At 40.5% G+C, this 19,647-nt stretch overlaps 1 protein-coding gene and 1 pseudogene across 1 annotated transcript; both read left to right on the top strand.

Moving 5' to 3' along the window:
• The first annotated feature begins 2,831 nt into the window (after positions 1–2,831).
• LOC119258133 (phosphatidylinositol N-acetylglucosaminyltransferase subunit P-like) lies at positions 2,832–3,233 on the top strand (annotated as a pseudogene).
• Positions 3,234–4,477: 1,244 nt separating this feature from the next.
• On the top strand, positions 4,478–16,587 carry LOC119258132 (uncharacterized). Its single transcript, XM_037526625.2, has 4 exons — positions 4,478–4,503; positions 4,608–4,727; positions 9,283–9,759; positions 15,197–16,587. The coding sequence occupies exons 1-4, from the start codon at positions 4,478–4,480 to the stop codon at positions 15,282–15,284; spliced, it is 711 nt and encodes a 236-aa protein (XP_037382522.1). The 3' UTR covers positions 15,285–16,587.
• Positions 16,588–19,647: the final 3,060 nt, after the last annotated feature.

Below are 19,647 nucleotides of genomic sequence, written 5' to 3'. Positions count from 1 at the left end.
TTATACAAGAACTGGGGTATAGATCAGAGGCACGGGAGGGTGAGAGGATTCACCAGAGACAGAGCGGGGAGCAGAACAGGCAGACTGACTGAAATACAATGCCGAGGGGAGTAAGGGGGTGAGACAGGAGAGGTCTGCCGCGCCATGTGGGTTTCTCCAGGGCCGGCCAGGAATTGAACCAGCGCTGCAGATAGCTTCACAGGGCTGCGCTCAAACCGCTGTGCCACCGGGGAGGCCCAAAAGCTGGCACTTTTTAAAATATACGTTCAGACAATGTCAAATGTTAAGTGATGGAGGCTAAGAGTAGAAAATTTAGGATAGAGGCATCACAAGACCAGAAACTGGAGGTAAGGATAGAAATAATTAACATAGTTGTTAAACCAGCTATAAAAATGAAAAACCCTTAGGCCCCAACTGCCATAGCAAGTATCAGATGCTACCAATGTATCCAGGGGTGCAGACCAGAGGTGGGGTATGGAGATTAAGGGCCATTGTAAAGAGTCCCAGTTCCTTATAAAGCAGCCTAGTCACACCCCAGATGTAATTAACTTAACAATAGATAACAATTCCACAAAGGAATGAGCCCCTCCCAAAAAGACCACTACAACAGAACAATTTCTGCACTGGCAAGATACAGCTCTCCTGCCCGCCTGTGGCTATGCAGGTGCTTCTTCTTTTCACAAATCTTTTTCCTTTGCAAAACAGCAGCAGCAGCTCTTCCTGTCCACTTGTGTCTGTGCAAGCATCGTTACTTCTCCTTTCCTCTTTTATATAATAAACCTCCCCTTTTGAATATCACCAAAAGTCTTGGCCTCATGGGGAAATCTCAGTGTGCTGCTGCAAGGGGAAATCTGGTAAAACTTTCCTCAGGTAACACAATGACCTCACAGCTGAACCACACATCTCTCCAAAACAACTTTATCAAAGGAGAATTACAAAATATGAGAAATTAAAATGGCCCTTTCACTAATTAAAATAATTATTGCTAACAGCTTTTTTTTTAACTCAATAAGCTTGTTTTTCATCTTAAACCCCACCGTCACAGAAGCATGATGACCTGGGATAAGCAGCCTGGGGGCCTTAGTAACAACCTTTTGCTCAGCTCCTGGTTGCAACTTAGTCCCTGATAACCAATCTTAGATCATGTGCTGCCATTGTTATAGGGCAGCCCCAACACAAAACGGGGTGCCTGACTGTGGGTCCTCACCCGCACGCTTTAAAGGACTTATCAATACTCTACTGCAGGCACACGCGAAAGGTTAATAAAAGGTTTATTTACAAGGGAAGGGGAAATGAGGAAATGTACAGCTCAGGGAGAAAAGTGGGAGACAAAGTTTTAAATGAGTCCTACCCGATCCGCCGATCAGGAATCAGGAATCCCAAAATGGTGCTCTGAGAGCTGGCCGCAAGCCAGGAGCCATGAAGCCAGGAGGCGAGCCATAGCGAGCCCCCCCAAGGCCCACGTGTTTGGTTTTTATACCAACCCTAGCTGCCCAACTCCACCCTCAGGTCCCAGCCACCTTCCCTTTGGTGGTGACGGGATTTGTCTTTCCCAATGTCTTGATGACTTTGGTCTGGAGTCGGGGTGGAGTCCACAAAGCCTGTATGGGATTAGTGCAAGGCATCCCTTCCCCCTAACACCATGAGGCAGGATGGACCTGGGGGGTCCCATGACTACTGAACCTTCACTCATCCTTGGTATGCAACTATTCGACTTACCTCTCAGTATGCAGCCATGTCATATTTGAACATGAATAGCTGCCAATGCAAACCACCAACCCCCCCCCCCCCACCAACCCTGTAGAAACTGACAGGGTATATAAGCCCCTGACTTCCTACAGATGGACTCAGCTTTCGGATATGAATCCGCTGAGTCAGCACCCGGTGCATTAACCCTGCTTCTTGTTAGGCCTGCTGTCCATGTTTCCTTTGTGCCATACAACACCACCACCACTTACCAGAAAACGATTCCAAACTTTCTATGGCAGATTGTGGTCTTTCAGTTGGAAAGGTGGAAAACATAAGCCTCACGGTGTTTCCAGCCACTGAAGGGTCTCTGCGCCTGCGCTGGTGTCAGGAAGTAACTGGCCTTTTGCACAATTAGTAACAGGTGGTCCCCAGGAAAAGGGGAGGTTCCAGGTTCCCTGCCCCACCCAAGGGAGGGTGAAGCTGAGCAGGGAGGAGCAGAAGCTGAAGAGGAGACTGGGGAAGGAGAGAAGAGGGTGGAGAGCCAGAAGGAGACCAGGAAGGGCACATGGAGCAGAGAGACAAGTGAAGAAGCTGCCCTAGTTTGCTGGTTCTGGACTGGTTGAAACAGATGTGGATGAGAGACCCATGGGAAGGTTAACAGTGGCAGTTTTTATCCTGCTTTTGATTTTGCTCTTTTCCTTCCAGATTTTTCTGGCTGTTTCTGACCCTTTTCTATGGGTCCCCACCAGAAGGTGCTTTAGACTTGTGGCAGGCCTTCAGGCCTTGCTTTGGGCCAACCCTGTTTGACTGGACTTTTATGCACCAGAACATGGGTAACTTTGGGTTCTTGATTTATAAACTAGATTCTTCCCCATTTCTGTATTGCACACTATTTGTATTAAATTTCCTTACATTAATGGTCTTGTGCACTAGAGTATGTTTTGTCTTAATGTGGCGGATGGCAGAAACTATTTAGAATAGGGAGGTTTTGGGGTTCTGGGGTGCCCATCTCCCTGCCCTGTAACAAATTCTTCATCTTACTGGTCCCCAGTTCGGCACTTGTGCAGGGGACTCAGCGCTGAAATGGCCTGGCAGCCAGGAGAGGCCCACTGGCATGCGAAGCACTAAAGCCACAAAATAAAATGATGGAAAATTCACTGTCACCACTGCCAAAAAAAGCAATTGATGATTTTGTTCTTTTTGTTAACTCCCAATTTGGTTTTATATTGCATCTCGTGTGGACTTTTATTCCTGAACCTTAGCTAAATTCCCTAGGATGTACCTATTAGCCTCAAAAATATTAGTCAGGCACTGCCTGACTGCCTCCTTATTACTATAATAATTGACTATGTACTCTTATTTAGAATAAACATGATGAGCACCTCTCCACTCAACTCCATTCATACAATCACAGCTAAATGCAGAAAATCACCAGCAGTAAAAATACCATGGCATCTTGGCATTAAGAGATATTTCTATTAGTGAAGTAAACCACATTGTTTTTTTTTTTTCTTGTAGATAGAGAACTTTATACCAAAATCTGAAATATATAGATGGAAGAAAACATTTAATTGTAAAGAGAAGAAATGAAATGGAAGAGAATAAAGCAAAAAAATGAAAACTAATGGGGAAATTACTTTTCTACCCTTGGTTCCTTCTTACATGATTATTGTGCTGTTATTCTACAATTCTCTAACATGATAAAAAGCTTAGGGATGTAGTGTATCTTTTTTTTTTTTTTTTTTTGCTGTATCTTTAAAACCTGACATAGTTAGAGAATGTATATTTAAGTGGGTAAATAAATAATAAAATGTCATACAAGAAAAACAGAAAATGTACTAAAAACAACACTGTGGATATAATTATCTCAAAATATTAAAAAATCAGCTTCAATGTTAACTAAAATCATACTTTTTCAAATTTTTATTTAATGAAATCCATCATTTGTGCCTTTCAACTCTGGACTGCAGAAGTTTTAGAATTAACAATGGTATTTACAGCAAGAAAAAAAAACCCTAAACCTTTCAAGAGCAGTTCAGGCTGTATTTGGAGGTTTATCCTAACAGGATGCAATTTTATATATAAATGTTAAAAGGTTCTTCTCTAAACTTATTCCTCATAGAGAAAAACTCTTGAACAAAAAGCCTAATGCTAAATGGAGGCCCCAAGCTTCTAAATTGCTTTCATTAGTGAGAGGGACTCCTGGCACCTTGATACCTACTGTCACTACAATCTTGTAACTACAGGAACTAGCAGCCATGGGCACTGTGCAGGTCTGACGCCTGCAGCAAGTAACACGAAACCCCCGTGCTAATACTCACATTTGCACATGGGCTGGGTTCCATTCAGAAGATTGCCCTGGCCTCTTTAGAAATTGCAGTGTAAGCCAGGAAAATCAGCTCCAAAGATTAGGAACCTCTTCGCTTAAGGTGCCCCAGCTCAAGTGCTAATGGTTTGAGAAATTTCCATAACCACTCCCAGAAGAGACAGAAGACCTAAAGGCTCACAAAAGACTCAAGCAGGCTCCTCCGAGGAGACAAGTCAATTTCTACCCAACATTTCTACCCAACAGAAAAGCAAACGATCTGCTCAACACTGAGCTGCTTTACCCTCATTGTATGTAAATTATTCATTACCCCCCTTCTTTTGCATATTTTGCTCTCCCAGTTCGCAGTCTACTCCTTGCTTTCGCTGCCGAATTTTCTCTAAGCTACTTAGATTGCCTCCTGCTTTGCTCCCCTCAAGAACTTAAAAAGGAAACTTGTTTCACCAGCCAGATAATTGAATCATGTATTCCATTTCAACCTATGGAGAGTAAGGAAAGCTACTTTGTGAATTTCTTTAAATTCAGGGGTTTTTTTTTAGAAAGCACTTCCTTAAGTTACTCTGTTTTAAATCTTTAAACTACTTTTGCTCAGACAGCGAGCTAACGTTGCACGAACACGTGGGCTGTTACGAAAAACAGCATTTTTGCAGTCTGCATTTCTGCAGTCAGTGCTTCTACATGAACAGCAGGGGGCAATAGCACACCAAGAATTGTAAAAACTTTCAGTCTCCAAGAAACGAATAGCTGCAGCGGGTCTGTGCTCAGCGATGATCTCAGCTCTCAGACTAACTCTTTTGTTTTGTGCCCTATTTTACTATGCACTGTTCAGTTTTCTATACCAGTGGTATTTTACTCGGTGAAAACTCTAACAGCTTAGTTTAAGGAAAAGAAAGGTGAAGAAGGGAGAAGAAGAAAGTAAAGTTCTGCCAAATGAAATATATAAAGAGTAGAAAGTAATCCTGCTTATAGCTACAGTTGGTCCTCTCTCTGTTACCAACCACTTGAATCCTGAACATTGTTTTGCTGGACTACAACCTTAATTCACCTCTATGCTCCCTCCCATACACATCCATTTCATCCTACCTTCTCTGCCATAAAATTTTCTGTTACAACAAGAGATTTCTTTATAAAAAGAAAAAAAAAGTTTTAAGCCAAATACTTGACTTTTTAAAAGAATTCTAAAAGCTTCTAGGTCATGTTCTGGCCTTTAGACAAGCCTCCCAGTATAGGATTTTAACGTTTTGTTGCTTTTTGAATACTTATTAGTCAAGACACATTTCATTGAAGAGTTTCAATTAAATTCTTTCCCAATATATTTACATCTTCAGATAAACAGCAAAAAGCTATAGTAGTGCATCTATATCGCACACTTATGGGGGTGAAATATAAGGTAAAAACGAAAACATCAGAGGTTTGAAGAATATATTTAAGGATCATTTCCATTGCATTAGAAAGGTATTTAGTACTCCAGCACTAAAGTCAGCAGAAATAAAACTACTTTCATGCAAAATTTGAGTTGCACCCAAAAAGTAATACCTAAACATAAACCGAACGAAGCTTGAATTCCCAGTTATTAATGTATTCCCATTTAGTTATTTATGACTGTGGGATGGCAGAAGTAATGTTATTTCAACACCTCACACCAAGATTCCTCTTGAAGAAAATGTCTTATACCCTCCCTAAGACTGAACCTTAACTAATCCTTGAGACTTCTACCCTCTAGCCTATCTCCTGTGGTTCTCCTGCTCACACTGGCTAGTTTCACTAATCCCTGTTATTCTTTCCAAACACACCAGGTAATCTTGTACCTTAGAGCTTTTGACCTGCTTGTTCTGTCCCATCTGGATAAGTCTTACTTCACTTATTCAAATGACTCATTCCTTCACCCACTTCAAGAGTCTGTGCAAAAGTCATCTTCCGGTGAAGACTTCCCTGAACACCTATTTTAAAAGGAAAACTCCCCCCAACATACCCTATTGTTACAGGGCAGGGAGAGGGGCACCCCAGACCCGGCAAACCTGCCTGCTCTAAATAGGTTCTGCCATACGCCGCATCAACACAAAACATATGAGACTTTAATGGGAAGGAACTTTAATAAAACTAGGAAACAATACAGGAAAGGCAAAGAATCTAGTTTCTAAATCAAGCACCCAAAGTAACCCGTCCCCTCATGGGTAAAAGTCCACCTAAATGGAACTGGCCCAGAGCAAGGCCCCACAGCCTGCCACAAGTCCAAAGCACCTTTCAGTGGGGATCCACAGAAAAGAATCAGAAACAACCAGACAAGTCTGGAAGGAAAAGAGCAAAATCAAAATCAAGACAAAACCGCCATTGTCACCTCCCCACGGGTCTCTCACCCACATCTGTTTCAACCAGTCCACGACCAAAAAAGCAAGTGCAGTTTCTTGACGTGTCTCTCAGCAACACGTGCCTCCTGCAGGGCTCCTTCTGGCTCTCCATCCTGCTTCCTTCCTTCCTCAGTCTCCTCTGCAGCTTCTCTTCTCCCTGTTCAGCTACACCCTCCCTTGGGTGGGGTAGGAAACCTGGAACCCCTCCCTTTACTGGGGACCACCCTATTACACTATCACTCCTCTTCCTTATTTATTCTCTTTAATAACATTTATCATCATCAACTATGCTATATATTACCTATATAAATGTAATATGAGACTGTGACTCTTACTGTGTCAGAAAAAAAGCTATCAGACATTTGAGGCTATCAAATAAACACAAGGAACTATAAACAGGCAATATGAACTTTCAAATAAATAATCACTGCAGTTATATAAAAGTGTAAATAGAGACGTCAATGAGATCAATGAAAAATTCCTAGAAGCAATACAAGATTCAATATGGTAGCAAGATATAAAATGACAAAGAAATCAATACCTTCATATATTTAAGCAGTTAGCATTATAGGGAAAAGTAGAAGACATCACCCATTCACATTAAAACAAAGTGAAAAATACCCAAGAAATAAAGTTACCAAGAAATGTGCAAACTCTATAGGAGAAAACATAGTATGTGATCAGATTATCTGTGACCAAACATATCAACCAATAGAGAACTTAATCCTGCTGATTAAAAGGACAAAAAATATTAGTTGATCCCAAAGCAAAACCTAACTTAGTTCCATGCTGCATATAAATGACAAAGAAAAAGCTAAAACAAAATAATTCAGAAATGTTAACATGAAAGAATGGACATAATACACCAAGAAACATACAAATAAAAATAAAGAATTGAGGTTTTTGAAGTCCGATGAAGTGGAATCCAGACCAAACACCACTACCAAGACAAAGAGGACCTTATAATGCTAACGGCTACAATTCACAGTGAAATAAAATATTTATGAAAGATAAACAGCAAATAACAGCAGCTTCTTTCATATAGCAGAAAATACAAGAGAGTCAAAGAGAATAGAAATACATAAATAATAATAGACCTTAGTACACTTTCCTTAGTCCAAGACAAAAAGTTTTTCAAATATATTTGATAATTGACTTTTCTGAGGCTCAAAATGGGACTTGAATAAAAGGTAAAGTAAATCTTTCTCTTAAATAGAATAATGCAAAACCATAATGTGATAACCAAATTTTAACAAATATTTTTATGAGTTAGATTTCATAGTTTAAAGAGGAAACATAAAAAAGTAAGAATTTTAAAAACAAGAAAAACAGCAAAGTGGAAGGTCAACCCTACTAGATAGTGGAATAGATCACACAAATTCTGTAATTAAAGCAGTAAAACATAAATGCATAAGTAGACAAGCATATTTTTGGCAAAAAGTTAAAGTACAGAACTACGTATAATATGGAAATCTATGTATGGGAAAACAGTGGTATCTCAAATCCTGGGAGAAAAAAGGGCTTTTAAAATTAAATGGTTTTAGAACAGATAATACTTTGAAAACATAAAATTGGATGTAACATCACCTAGGTGGAATTACAGCCTAAACAAATCCAAAAATACTCAATGTGAATTTTATAATGAAACATCAATTAGATATCCAAACTGAAGTATCTTCTGAAAAAATCACCGGCCTGAACTTTCCAAAAACATCAACTCCAGAAAAAAACAAAAAGATTTGAGAAGGTGTTCAGATTGAAGGAACCTAAAGAGGCTTGATATCTAAAATACTATGTGATCCAGTTAAATCCTGCATTTATGTTTTGCAAACAATCCAGTAAACAATGATTTAGGAGGACCAATTGTAACAGGGTGGTCCACAGGAAAGGGGGAGGTTCCAGGTTTCCTGCCCCACCCAAGGGAGGGTGGAGCTGAACAGGGAGAGAAGAAGCTGCAGAGACTGAGGAAGGAAGGAAGCAGGATGGAGAGCCAGAAGGAGCCCTGCAGGAGGCACATGGAGCTGAGAGACACATGAAGAAACTGCACTTGCCTTTTGGTCGTGGACTGGGTGACACAGATGTGGGTGAGAGACCCGTGGGGAGGTGACAATGGCGGTTTTTGTCTTGATTTTGATTTTGCTCGTTTCCTTCCAGACTTGTCTGGTTGTTTCTGATCCTTTTCTGTGGGTCCCCACTGGAAGATGCTTTAGACTTGTGGCAGGCTGTGGGGCCTTGCTCTGGGCCAGTTCCATTTAGGTGGACTTTTACCCATGAGGGGACGGGAAACTTTGGGTGCTTGATTTAGAAACTATATCCTTTGCTTTCCTGTATTGTTTCCTAATTGTATTAAAGTTCCTTTCCATTAAAGTCTCATATGTTTTGTGTTGATGTGGCGGATGGCAGACCCCATTTAGAGCAGGCAGGTTTGCCAGGTCTGGGATGCCCCTCTCCCTGCCCTGTAACACATCCAGGACATTAGAATGTGGGTTACATGTACTAGAATGACAGTAAATTACCAATGTTTAGTGTGAATTCCGACTTTCTACATCTGAAAAGTCTACCAATACTTTCAGGACCGACTCTGCATCGGATTCCCATAGGACAGTAGTCCTCCCCTTGGGGCGATTTTGCGCACCTCTTCCCCACTTTCCCTACACCACAAACACCTTTGTATCTAGAAATGTCCTTTTGGTCATTACACCTGGGGGTTGCTACCGGAATCCAGCGTTTAGTGGCCAGGGGTGCTGGCCATCCTCGTACAGCACACACTGGAGAGCTCCCCTCCCTGCACAACAAAGAATCATCCTGCCCCAAATAGTAATAGCGCCCGGGTTGAAAATTCCTGCGGCAGGCGAATCCTTCATCTCAGGATTGGATGAAATTATCTTTTGCGCAGGTCTAATATTGGTAACCTGTAAGGGTGAAAGGTTTTGATGTCAACAACAAACTCTCAGATTGCTCAGCGAACAGCACCGAACATGCCCTTCAGCCCGGCTTCCCTCGGGGTTGGGGAGCCCGGGGCAAGGGGGGGTCGCGCTGCCCGCCCGGTGGGGAGCCCCCCGCGGAGCCTGCGCGCTGGCGGGAGGGTGTGGCAGTCGCTGCGCATGCGCGGGCCCGCTGCACACTCACTGTTGTCCTGAAGTTACAACCTGCCCGCCTCCCGGTGCAGCTGCCCGCGGCCGGGAAGCGCAAAGAACACTCTCCCCGGATTGGGGAACGGGGCTCGTTTGGCTTCTGCAGTAGTGACAACGATACTTTCTCGGTTGAAGTCCAGAACCCGCCTCCGTTGCATACCGCTGACCACCGAATAGCTTGTTTTGGAGCCCTCTGCCGAGAGAGCCCGCGCTGGGTGGGCTCGCGGTGCACGGTCATCGCCTCCAGCTGGATTCGCCGGAGGTGAGTTTTCACACTTTCTTTAGTGTGTTCTGACTTCCTGTGTGTGAGGAGCCCGGGCAGTAAGTTCTCCATCTCGTGATGCCTCGAACCAAAAGTCCTGCAGACTCCTCCCGCACCGCCCCCGCCCCGGACTGCCCACCCCCCAGCCCAGCGCTTTTACCCAGGTAGCCTTTTTAAATGCCTTCAATATTTTTTTTCAGTCTAGACTCTCTTAAGGAGTGAGCAGAGTTTGCCTTTAAAGAGTCAAATAGGGTGTATTTTAGGATTTCCGGGTCAGGAACGGTCTCTGTAGCGTGTTCCTCTTTGTTTTTACAATTTGGAAAAAATGGAAAACCATTCTTAGCCGCTGGCCTTGCAAAACCTTGCGGATTGCAATGATCAGGCTGTGACCATTCACTTTGCCCAGCACAGAAACGAGCTTCCATCGAGCCCCCACCCCTTCCCAGTTCTGACCTCAGTCCCACCACATCAGTGGACACCATCCGTCCAGGATTAGCTCAGTCTTTTGGGTCCCTACACCTGCTCTCTGTGCCTTTACCCTACTGGCTGGTGAAGAGTTCTACAAAGCCCCCAGGACACCCCCCGCCCCTCGCAGACCAGTAAGTGGCTATATCCTCCTTTTCTCTAAAATGGCAGTCACTTCCTATCTGGGAGCAAAACCCCAAGTTCCTACATCTTGAGCAAATTAGTATAAAGTTAACATAGGAGTGTCTCAGGCAATTGCATTTTTATAGCATTTTTTTTCATAGTGACAGTAACTTGGAAAATATTAAAAAGTGTATAGAAAAAAAAGAATATTCTCCATAATCCCAACCCACAAAAATTAACTATTAAACTGTTTATGTATCCTTGTAAGTCCTTTTTTCAAAATAACAGGAAAAATTACTGGACAAATAGATTTTTTAAAATATTTCCTAATAAACTTGTTTAAGTGAGAAATGCACAAAAGTATGTCAACTATAAACGTAGAGTTCAGTAAAGTTTCAAAAACTAACACAACCTACCCTTGCAGCCACCACTTAGAAATAGAGCATTCCTGGCATCCTTCATCCCCCTGCACAGTCAGGGGCAACTTCTCCCCACATATATCCTCTTCTTACCTTCAAATGAATAGATTAGTTACGTCTGTCCTTCAATTCCACATGAAATGAATGATTTTTGTAAATAGTCTATGTGATTTAATTTCTTTCACCCCATGTTGTATTTGAGATTCAGCCATGCTGTTACATGTGACAATCTTTTTTTATAAATTTTACTTTATTCTCTGTAGCATTCAGTTATGTCAAGTCAGCAATTTATTGATCCTTTATGTGGTTATTTTTTATTTCAATTTGTATAATTCACATTCCACCCAGTTCATCTACTTACAGTGTATGAGTCAATGTTTCTAGTATATTCGCAGATAGGTGCAATCATCAGTATCACCAATTTTAGAACATTTATATCACCTCAACACAATACCATACCTTTAGCTGTCATCCTAATCAAATCCCCTGTGCTTTACAGCCTTAAGCAACTACTATTCTACTTTCTATCTCTATAGATTTGCCTTTCTCTTCTGGACATGTCATAAAGATGGAATCAACAAATATGGGGTATTTTGTGACTGCTGCCTTATACTGATATTGGAAAATCATGTTATTTCTAGCTGTGGTGCTATTAGAAATAATACTCCTGTCAACATTATACCTATCCATATATTATTTGTGTCTATGATACATCTTTCTGCTGGGATAGATGCCTAAAGGTAGAACAGCTTAGACATAGGTTATGTTTATATTAGCTATGATTGATAGTACTAAATAGTTTTTCAAATTTACATTACCACTAGCATTGTATGAGAGTTTTCATTGCTCCACTGCCTCACCAACATTTGGTGTGGTTTCAATTTCCATTTATCTGAAGACTAATGAAAAAGAGCTGATTTTCAACTGATTTATTAGTCATTAGACTATCCTCTTTAGTGAAGCACCTTTGGATCTTTCCATTTTCTACTGGATTCTTTTTCAACTTATGTATTTGGTTTGCTTTTTAACTATCTCATTGTTAAATGTTAAATGAATGCAAATTTCTAGTGTTTAGCGAAGTCTAATTGATTATTCTTCCTTTGTGGTTAGTGGTTTTGCTATCCTATTTTAGAAATCATTGTCTAAAAAGATCTCATCTGTTACCAAAAACAGTGTCTTTTTCTTTGAACATTTGTATCTACTAACCACATAGGATTGGCTTTGGAATAGTGGAAGAAGTTAAGGGTTAAATTTCTTTAATATAGTTATCCAGTTGACCCAGGTATTGTTCTTGAAAGATCCTCCTTTTCCCTCTTCTCTGCAGTGTCACCTTTGTCATAATTCAGTGCAAATATAAGTCATTGTAGATATTGAAATCAATAAACAAGAACTTTAAAGTAACCATAAGAACATATTAAGGAATCTTACTAGAGGTAAGATATGATTGATGGAGAGATGGGAATATTATCTATTGTCAATAGAGATATGGATAGGGCCTCCCTGGTGGCACAGCGGTTGAGCACTGGGTTGCGAAGCTGCCCGCAGCCTCTGCAGCGCCGGTTCGATCCCTGGCTGCCGGGCGAGGGTCCCACATGGCACGCAGACCTCCCCTGCCACCCACTGCTCCCCTCAGCAGTGCACTTCGTCAGTCTGCCTGTTCCGCTCTCTGCTCTGGCTCTGGTGAACTCTCTCACCCTCCCATGCTTCTGACTGTATCCCAATCCTTGTATAAATAAATAATAATAAAAAAGAGATATGGATAATATTTTTTAAATAGATGAAACAGAATCCTAGAACTGGAAAATACATTACTTGAAGTTATTTGATGGGATTATTAGTAGGCTAGATACAGAAGGGGAAAGGAACATTAAGCTTGAAGATAGATGAATAAAAATCATGCAAATTTAAATACACTGAGGGGCCTCCCTGGTAGCATAGGGCTTAAGTCTCAGCGCTATCACACTATCATAGCTGTGGTCTGAGTTCAATGCCCAGCCAGGGAGCTAACCCATATATGGCACAGCAGACCTCTCCTGTCTTGCCCACTCTTCCCTTTAACATTATATTTCAGTAGATCCACCTGTTCTGCTCCCCTCTCTGTCTGTGGTGTATCCTCTCACCCCCCCACACCTCTGGCTTACACCCCAGTTCTGTGCTTAAAAAAAGCTTTTTTAAAAAACAAATTTAAATACACTGAGAAAAAATGTTTTAAATAACAAAGCCTCAGTGATTTATTTAGTAATATCAAGTAATCTAATATACATGAAAATGATCTCCTACAGGCAAAATGAAAAAGTGTGGGACAGAAAAATATTTGAAAGAGTATTAGCAAACACTTTCCAAACTTAAATAAATGTATTTTATCAAGGTTGTTTGGTTGTCAGTAGAGAGTTGATTCTAATTACCTAGCTTGCATGAATGGAATTTAGAAGTTAATATAAATAATTATAAACCTTTATATCTGCATGTATAAACAACAGGGCATTTTAAAGTCACATAAAATCTGAAAAAAATACCGTGTTGGTTGGAATTGCATCACTGTACTTTTTTAACACGAATGTTGCCCTCACTAAAGACTAGTAGTATCACAGCTTTTCAAAATATCCCCTCAATGCATTGTATGGCTTGCATGGATGACCTTTCTGACCTCTCCTTTTTTAATATCATTTTTTAATTAATGTAACATTGGCTTACAACATTCAAAATTATTTAGGGGTAAATGTTCATCCCTCTTCAGATGTATGTTACCACACTACACCCACCATCAAAGACCCATAATTCTCTACCATAGTCTATTAGGCCCCTCCCCCACTTTGCTTCCCTCTCCCCTCTGTCCCTTTCTGATAGCCGCAATTCTATAGTCAGATTTCTACGGTTTCTTTTGGCTTAGTTTTGTCTGTTCCTTCCCTTTGTTTTCTTTGCATGCCACAGATAAGAGAAATTATCCAGTATTTGTCTTTCTCCTTCTGACTTGTTTTGCTTGGTAAAATTCCCTCCAATCCCATCCATGTTGTTGCAAATGGCAGGATATGTTCATCTTTTTTATAGCTGTGTAGTATTCCATTGTGTTTATATACCACCTCTTTATCCACTGATCTGTCATTGGGTACTTGGGTTGTTTCTATAACTTGGCTATTGTAAATAGAGCAGCAATGAACATAGGAATGCATATGGCCCTTCAAATTAGTGCTTTCATACTCTTGGGGTAGATACCTAGGACTGGAATTGCTGGGTCATGTGATAGATCTATTTTAATACTTTAGAAACCTCCATACTGTATTCCACAGGGGCTGACCAGTCTACATTCCCACCAGTAGTGTACGAAGTTTCCTTTTTCTTCACACCCTCAACAACACATGTTGTTTCTGGTCTTTTTGATATGTGCCATTCTCACAGTATAATTTCATCTTCAGATGCTGGCATGACTCAAACCTTACTGGCTTCTTTCCATTTCAGGGCTTCTAGGATTATTTCTTCCTCTTCCTGAATGTTCCTCCCTCAAATATCCTGACTCTCTTCTTCTCAGATCTTTATTCGAATGTCATTTTCTCAATTAGATTAAGTGAAAACAAAAATCTTCCCCCATCCCCACCATGTTTTATCTATACCCTTTAATGGAAATGCTGTATATTTTCATTATTTAACTTCCTATTAGTGTTGTTTTTCCTACCACTAGAATAAAAGTACCCAGTGAGGGATGACGGAAATTTACCAGTTTTGTTCTTTGTAGTGTCTTTTATACCTTGAATGACAAACAATTATAATTAACTTTTTTTTTTTCATGACTGACAATGTGGATAATCTCTCTTTTTTTTTTTTAACATTTATTTATTTATTTATACAAGCACTTCGTACAGTCAGAAGCTTGGGAGGGCGAGAGAATTCACCAGAGTCAGAGCAGAGAGCAGAAAAGGCAGACTGACGAAGTACACTGCTGAGGGGAGCAGCGGGCGGCAGGAGAGGTCTGCGCGCCATGTGGGACCTTCGCCCGGTGGCCAGGGATCGAACCGGCACTGTAAAGGCTGTGGACAGTTTCGCAACCCAGCGCTCAACCGCTGCGCCACCGGGGAGGCCCAAGATAATCTCTTTTTTAACCTAATAACCCTATCAAGGCATTTCTTCATTTTTTCAATAGATATGAAAGTCCTCATAGTATTCCAGCATTTTTATATTTTTAAGGTATATTTAAGTTTCTTGGCAAAAAGGATTATAGCAGTAAAAGCTCCAGCTTTTACCAAGGAGAATAAGAAATGGGATAGGATTGTTTGCAAAGCAACCATAGGCTTTGCCTTAGTAAATAGACTGAAAATTTCCTTTAACAGACCAAATTGCTCAGACCCCCCTCATAAAGAAAACTACTTAGTGCTATAATCACAAAGAAATTCCCCTATTCAGTTACAAGCTAATTTATATCAACTTTTTCTCTTTAGGCGGTCAGGCTTCAGGATGGACGATGGACTTTCAAAATGGAAAAAGATGGAAAATCAACAAAATTACCTTAACTGTGCTACCAGCTGAATGAGTATTTCTTTGTAGTATGTTCAGACTTAAGAAGAATTATATTCTTACATTATGTAATCTACCAAAAACCACTTAGCTACTGTTTTAATCTAGGTTATTTTCGAAGGCAGAGCCTGAGACAAAGCTATACACATTTTTGGGGGGAAGATGATCCCAAGGCACAGGAATGAGAGAAGAGTGAACAGGGAAAGAAGGAAAGAAAATCCAAGCAAAATAAGGTAGCGTTACCCAATGGCCTAACACTGTTAATGGTTACTTAGTGCAGAAGCGTCTGAAGATTCTCATTAAACTTTGTCTAGAGATGAAAAGGAGAAGCATTTATCTCTCAGTGGCCTGTAGATTGCAAAGACATCAGCGCATCTCTGGTACCAGAGGATTGTGTGTCACAGAGAGAGAAGCCCTGAGACAGGGAGTTAGGTTCTTAGCCCTTGCCTGAAATAAGGCACTGTTATCACCGAGCAGGGTGAAACCTGCCCCGGGCTGTTCACCAGAGCTGGAGGTTGAGGAGATGGGAGAGAATGTATAAGAAATGCCTTATAAGCCTCTGGATATGTTGTTAGCCTTATGTAAGTCTGTTTACTCCCTTCTTGTCGAATCAAAATTTCTGTGGCCAGAAGAGGTTACACAAGGATTAAGTAAAAAAGTTAAATCTATTAGAATATATACCTTATAGTTTTATATAGATATATAAAAAATTTTTATAGTTTTATATAGAATATATACCTAACAGTTTTAACCATGAGTGGTGTTTATAAGAAATAGAAAGTAACATGAGAACTTGGAAAATTAAAAAATAATTTTACATGAAAAATGGGGCCATTGGATAGAGATACCAGGTATCTTCTAAACTCAACCTCAGAAACAATCATGAATTGTTTGTAGAAAAATGGAGAAATAAAATTAACTATTTTCTTGTGTTTCTGTGCGCTTTATAAATCAAATGTCATTACCTTTTCCTAACTTAGTGTTTCTACTGTCACCCAATGCTAGGATACAGAGTTTACAACCATGGAAGGGAAAATTGGTAGAAACACAGAAGAATATTTCAGATAATTTCAGAGCTGGCGTTAATATTGGTTGAATTACGGGAAAATTGCAGGCTTTGACCTGGAGTTCCTCTATGAGGTTTCCTTATATCAGAAACCGTTTTCTCTCTGCCTACACCCCTGTGATGTCATAATCACTCTCTTTTATGGAATTGCCACTAATAAGATAAAACCTTTGAGTTGTTCAGTTGAATGTGTGCTGGGCTCCTGCTATTTGCTATATTGGCACTCTGTGCATAAGACATACTATAAAACATTAGGTCCAATTTTCATAATACCTTTTCTTTTAAGGTATACCCAGAACATTTACCAAAACAGACTGTATGATCACAGATTTAATCTCAACAAATTTCAAAAGATTACATGGAGTATGAATTAAACCAAAAGTCAATTACATAAAGATAAAACATTTCCCAAATGCTTATGGAAAATTTATAACTCTAAATATAAGTTTTATAAAAAGATGGGCTAGCAGCATTTCATGAAACCAAGAAAAAGCAGCTTTGCAGACATTGGACAACAGCAACAAAAGACTGATCCCTGAGGGAGAGAAGGCTTAACAAGATGACCCTACAACTGTCCTGCCTCTGTATGTTTAAGTGCTCTGGATCACATTGCAAAAGGTGAAGCACAAGCAAAGCAGAGGAGTATTTCTGAGTTGAGAAGACAAAAATTGAAGTTGAGTGAGAGACTGAAATGGCTTGAGTTTTTAAGAGCAGAGTATCATCAAAGAAAAAAGAATGCAGAGGGAAAAAAGTTCCAGAACTCTACACCCAGATCTTTTGTTTCCACTGCTAAACATGACACTTAACAATTCCCAAAACTATCGATAGCATGAGAGCCTTCACTGAGAACTCCATTCACTAGAGAGCCCAAATTATACCTTAAATATTTAAGTTATGGCTAAAGGCTAAACTATCCCAACAGTAAAATCTACCAACACTTGCCCAAAGCAAACCTCAATAGTATGAAGCTGAATAGCAAGTAACTACCTGACAGAACAAAGTCCAAATTTGTTAGTTCAGGTCCTCTAAGAAGCAATAAATCAAATTGAGGATTAGATTTATAAGAGACTTCAACACTCAACTTGAGTGTTGAAATAGAGATGAAGCCACAGGAGGCAGAGTCTCAACCTGCAACACAAATCCAAGAAAGTTTAAGATCAAGGTCAGGCTGATACTCTCTCAGTAATCATGCCCTTTTAGGTTCGCTTTGCCAGAATCATCTAGTCATAGTTACAGGGGGTGAGGGAGCGCCAGGAGTCACCAAGCAGACCACCTGAGATCCACACACACCCTTCCTTGTCCTGTTGTGTAGAAGCAACCTGACATCATGGTCAATTACCCTGTGAGTTTGATGACTCCTCAACTGCATGCCCCTAGACACAAGAAACACAGTGCCTAGTGGTAACCATTGTAGCTCAAGGGAAACCTCACTGTAGCTGTTGGCAAGAGTATGCCTCTTGGAGACCTCTAAGCTTACACAGCATAAATGCACAGGGCAGAAAACACAAATACTTCCAATAAGTCATCGCAAGTGTCATAAATGAAGCCACTCCCTTTTGCTAACTCATTTGACTCAGTCCTCCTATTGCAGACACAGAACCACATAGGTCTGGAATAGTGAATACACTGTATCCTGAAAGATAACAGCCAGTGCTTTCAGAATATCCCTCAAAGCTCATACTTTGCCTGGCCTTTAGAAGACCTTTCCAGAATCCCATGAGGCTGGCTGCATATATGAGGTTACAGCATAGTCTGGTAGGTAACAAGTCCAGATCCTACACTTCACCTTCATTGCCATAAAGTGACCAGATACTGGGTAAGCCCTGATGAGTGCTGGCTGAGATTCTGGGTAAGAAAGAGAAATATGTACTACAACTAGGTTCTTCTCCTTATAAGGAAAAACTACTGGCCCTTCCTGGGTCAGAAAACTGAGCAAAGGGTTGGGCTATTTCATTAAGGCCAAAGCCCCCATCTCTTCCTTTTACATTTTTACCTTACTGGCTAGAGATGTTCAGCAGCATCCTTGTTGTTTGTTCATCCTCACATTCTGACCTCCTAGATAAAAAACCCTCAAAATTCAGTGCCAGAAATATGCCGCTCATCATGCCGCATGCTGTTTCTTTTTTTCTTTAAGATTTATTTATTTATGCATACAAGAGCTGGGGTACAGGCCAGAGATGCGAGGGGGTGAGAGAATTTACCAGAGACAGAGCGGGGAACAGAACAGGTAGACTGACTGAAATACACTGCTGAGGGGAGCAATGAGCGAGACAGGAGAGGTCTGCTGCACCATGTGGATTGGCCAGGGATTGTACTCATGCTGCAGAGGCTGCGGATTGCTTCAGAGTGCGGTTCTTAACCCCTTGTGCCACCAGAGAGACCTTACATGCTGTTTCTTAAAATGCCTGAATATATAGTATTTTTCTTCCCTTATCAAGCTACAGCACTTCTCTAGTGAGATTGTCCTGGATTTAACTGTAGCCATCTACCTAGGAGCTAGGAGAGAAGATGGAGGCTTTTCATGAAGAGCATCTACCTATTGCCTTGTCAAGGAGGGGGTCTTTGTAGCACCTTCCACCATAGGGGAAATCCATAGCTTTCCAGAAAGTGCTATACAGCCTTATATGACCACATTGGTAAATTCTTTCAAATTTTTAAGAGGAAAAAACTACCAAATTTACATAACTTTTTTCTACTGAATAGAAAAACATATTTCCTAGCACATTTTATGAGACAAATGTATCTTTGATACCAAAACCTGACTGAGGACGTTACAAAAAAGTAAAAATCATAGATGGAGCTGACATAAAAGTAGGATTGCCAATTTAGACCCAAAGATTCACAGAAATAAGAGATTATCCCCATTATAAAGTTTTGCTGATCACCTCAAGAAGATAAATAAAAGGCACAAGCAAAGCAGAGAGAAGTCTTAAAAAGTGCCAATGGCTTCCCAGGTCCTCTTTTCTTGCATTAGATAAACTATGGGGACAAGCTAGAATGAAATCTTCACTATGACGGGTCACCTCACACAACATAAAACATTTTGGTTCTCTATACTTAGATGATTATGTAACTTATAAGTCATTTTCGTAGAAGCCATCTCCATAAATTCATAGATTCTGGTTTTGTTTACCATAGTTAATTTTAAATCAGTGTCATCCTGTTAAAAATCACTTCATAGATGTGAACTAAACCCTAGTAATTAATATTACTGTATTTACATAATGTCTGCTATCAATGTTTAGAAAACAATTATCCTCAGTTACCTTTCCCCCCCCCAACCCCCCCACAAAATAGCCCCCAGAACAC

This window comes from Talpa occidentalis, unplaced genomic scaffold, assembly GCF_014898055.3.
Source record: "Talpa occidentalis isolate TD23 unplaced genomic scaffold, MPIMG_talOcc4v2.1 talOcc4.4, whole genome shotgun sequence".
NCBI classification, from domain to species: Eukaryota; Metazoa; Chordata; class Mammalia; order Eulipotyphla; family Talpidae; genus Talpa; species Talpa occidentalis.
The sequence above is the reverse complement of the archived record's forward strand: the minus strand, read 5'-3'. Positions and strand labels throughout refer to the sequence as shown.

Coding starts and splice junctions, on each gene's coding strand:
- LOC119258132 (XM_037526625.2), top strand. CDS start 4,478: ATGTATTCCATTTCAACCTATGGAGA. Junction 4,728..9,282: donor GCAATAGCACACCAAGAATT/GTAAAAACTTTC, acceptor GTAACCTGTAAG/GGTGAAAGGTTTTGATGTCA. Junction 9,760..15,196: donor TCCAGCTGGATTCGCCGGAG/GTGAGTTTTCAC, acceptor TTTTCTCTTTAG/GCGGTCAGGCTTCAGGATGG.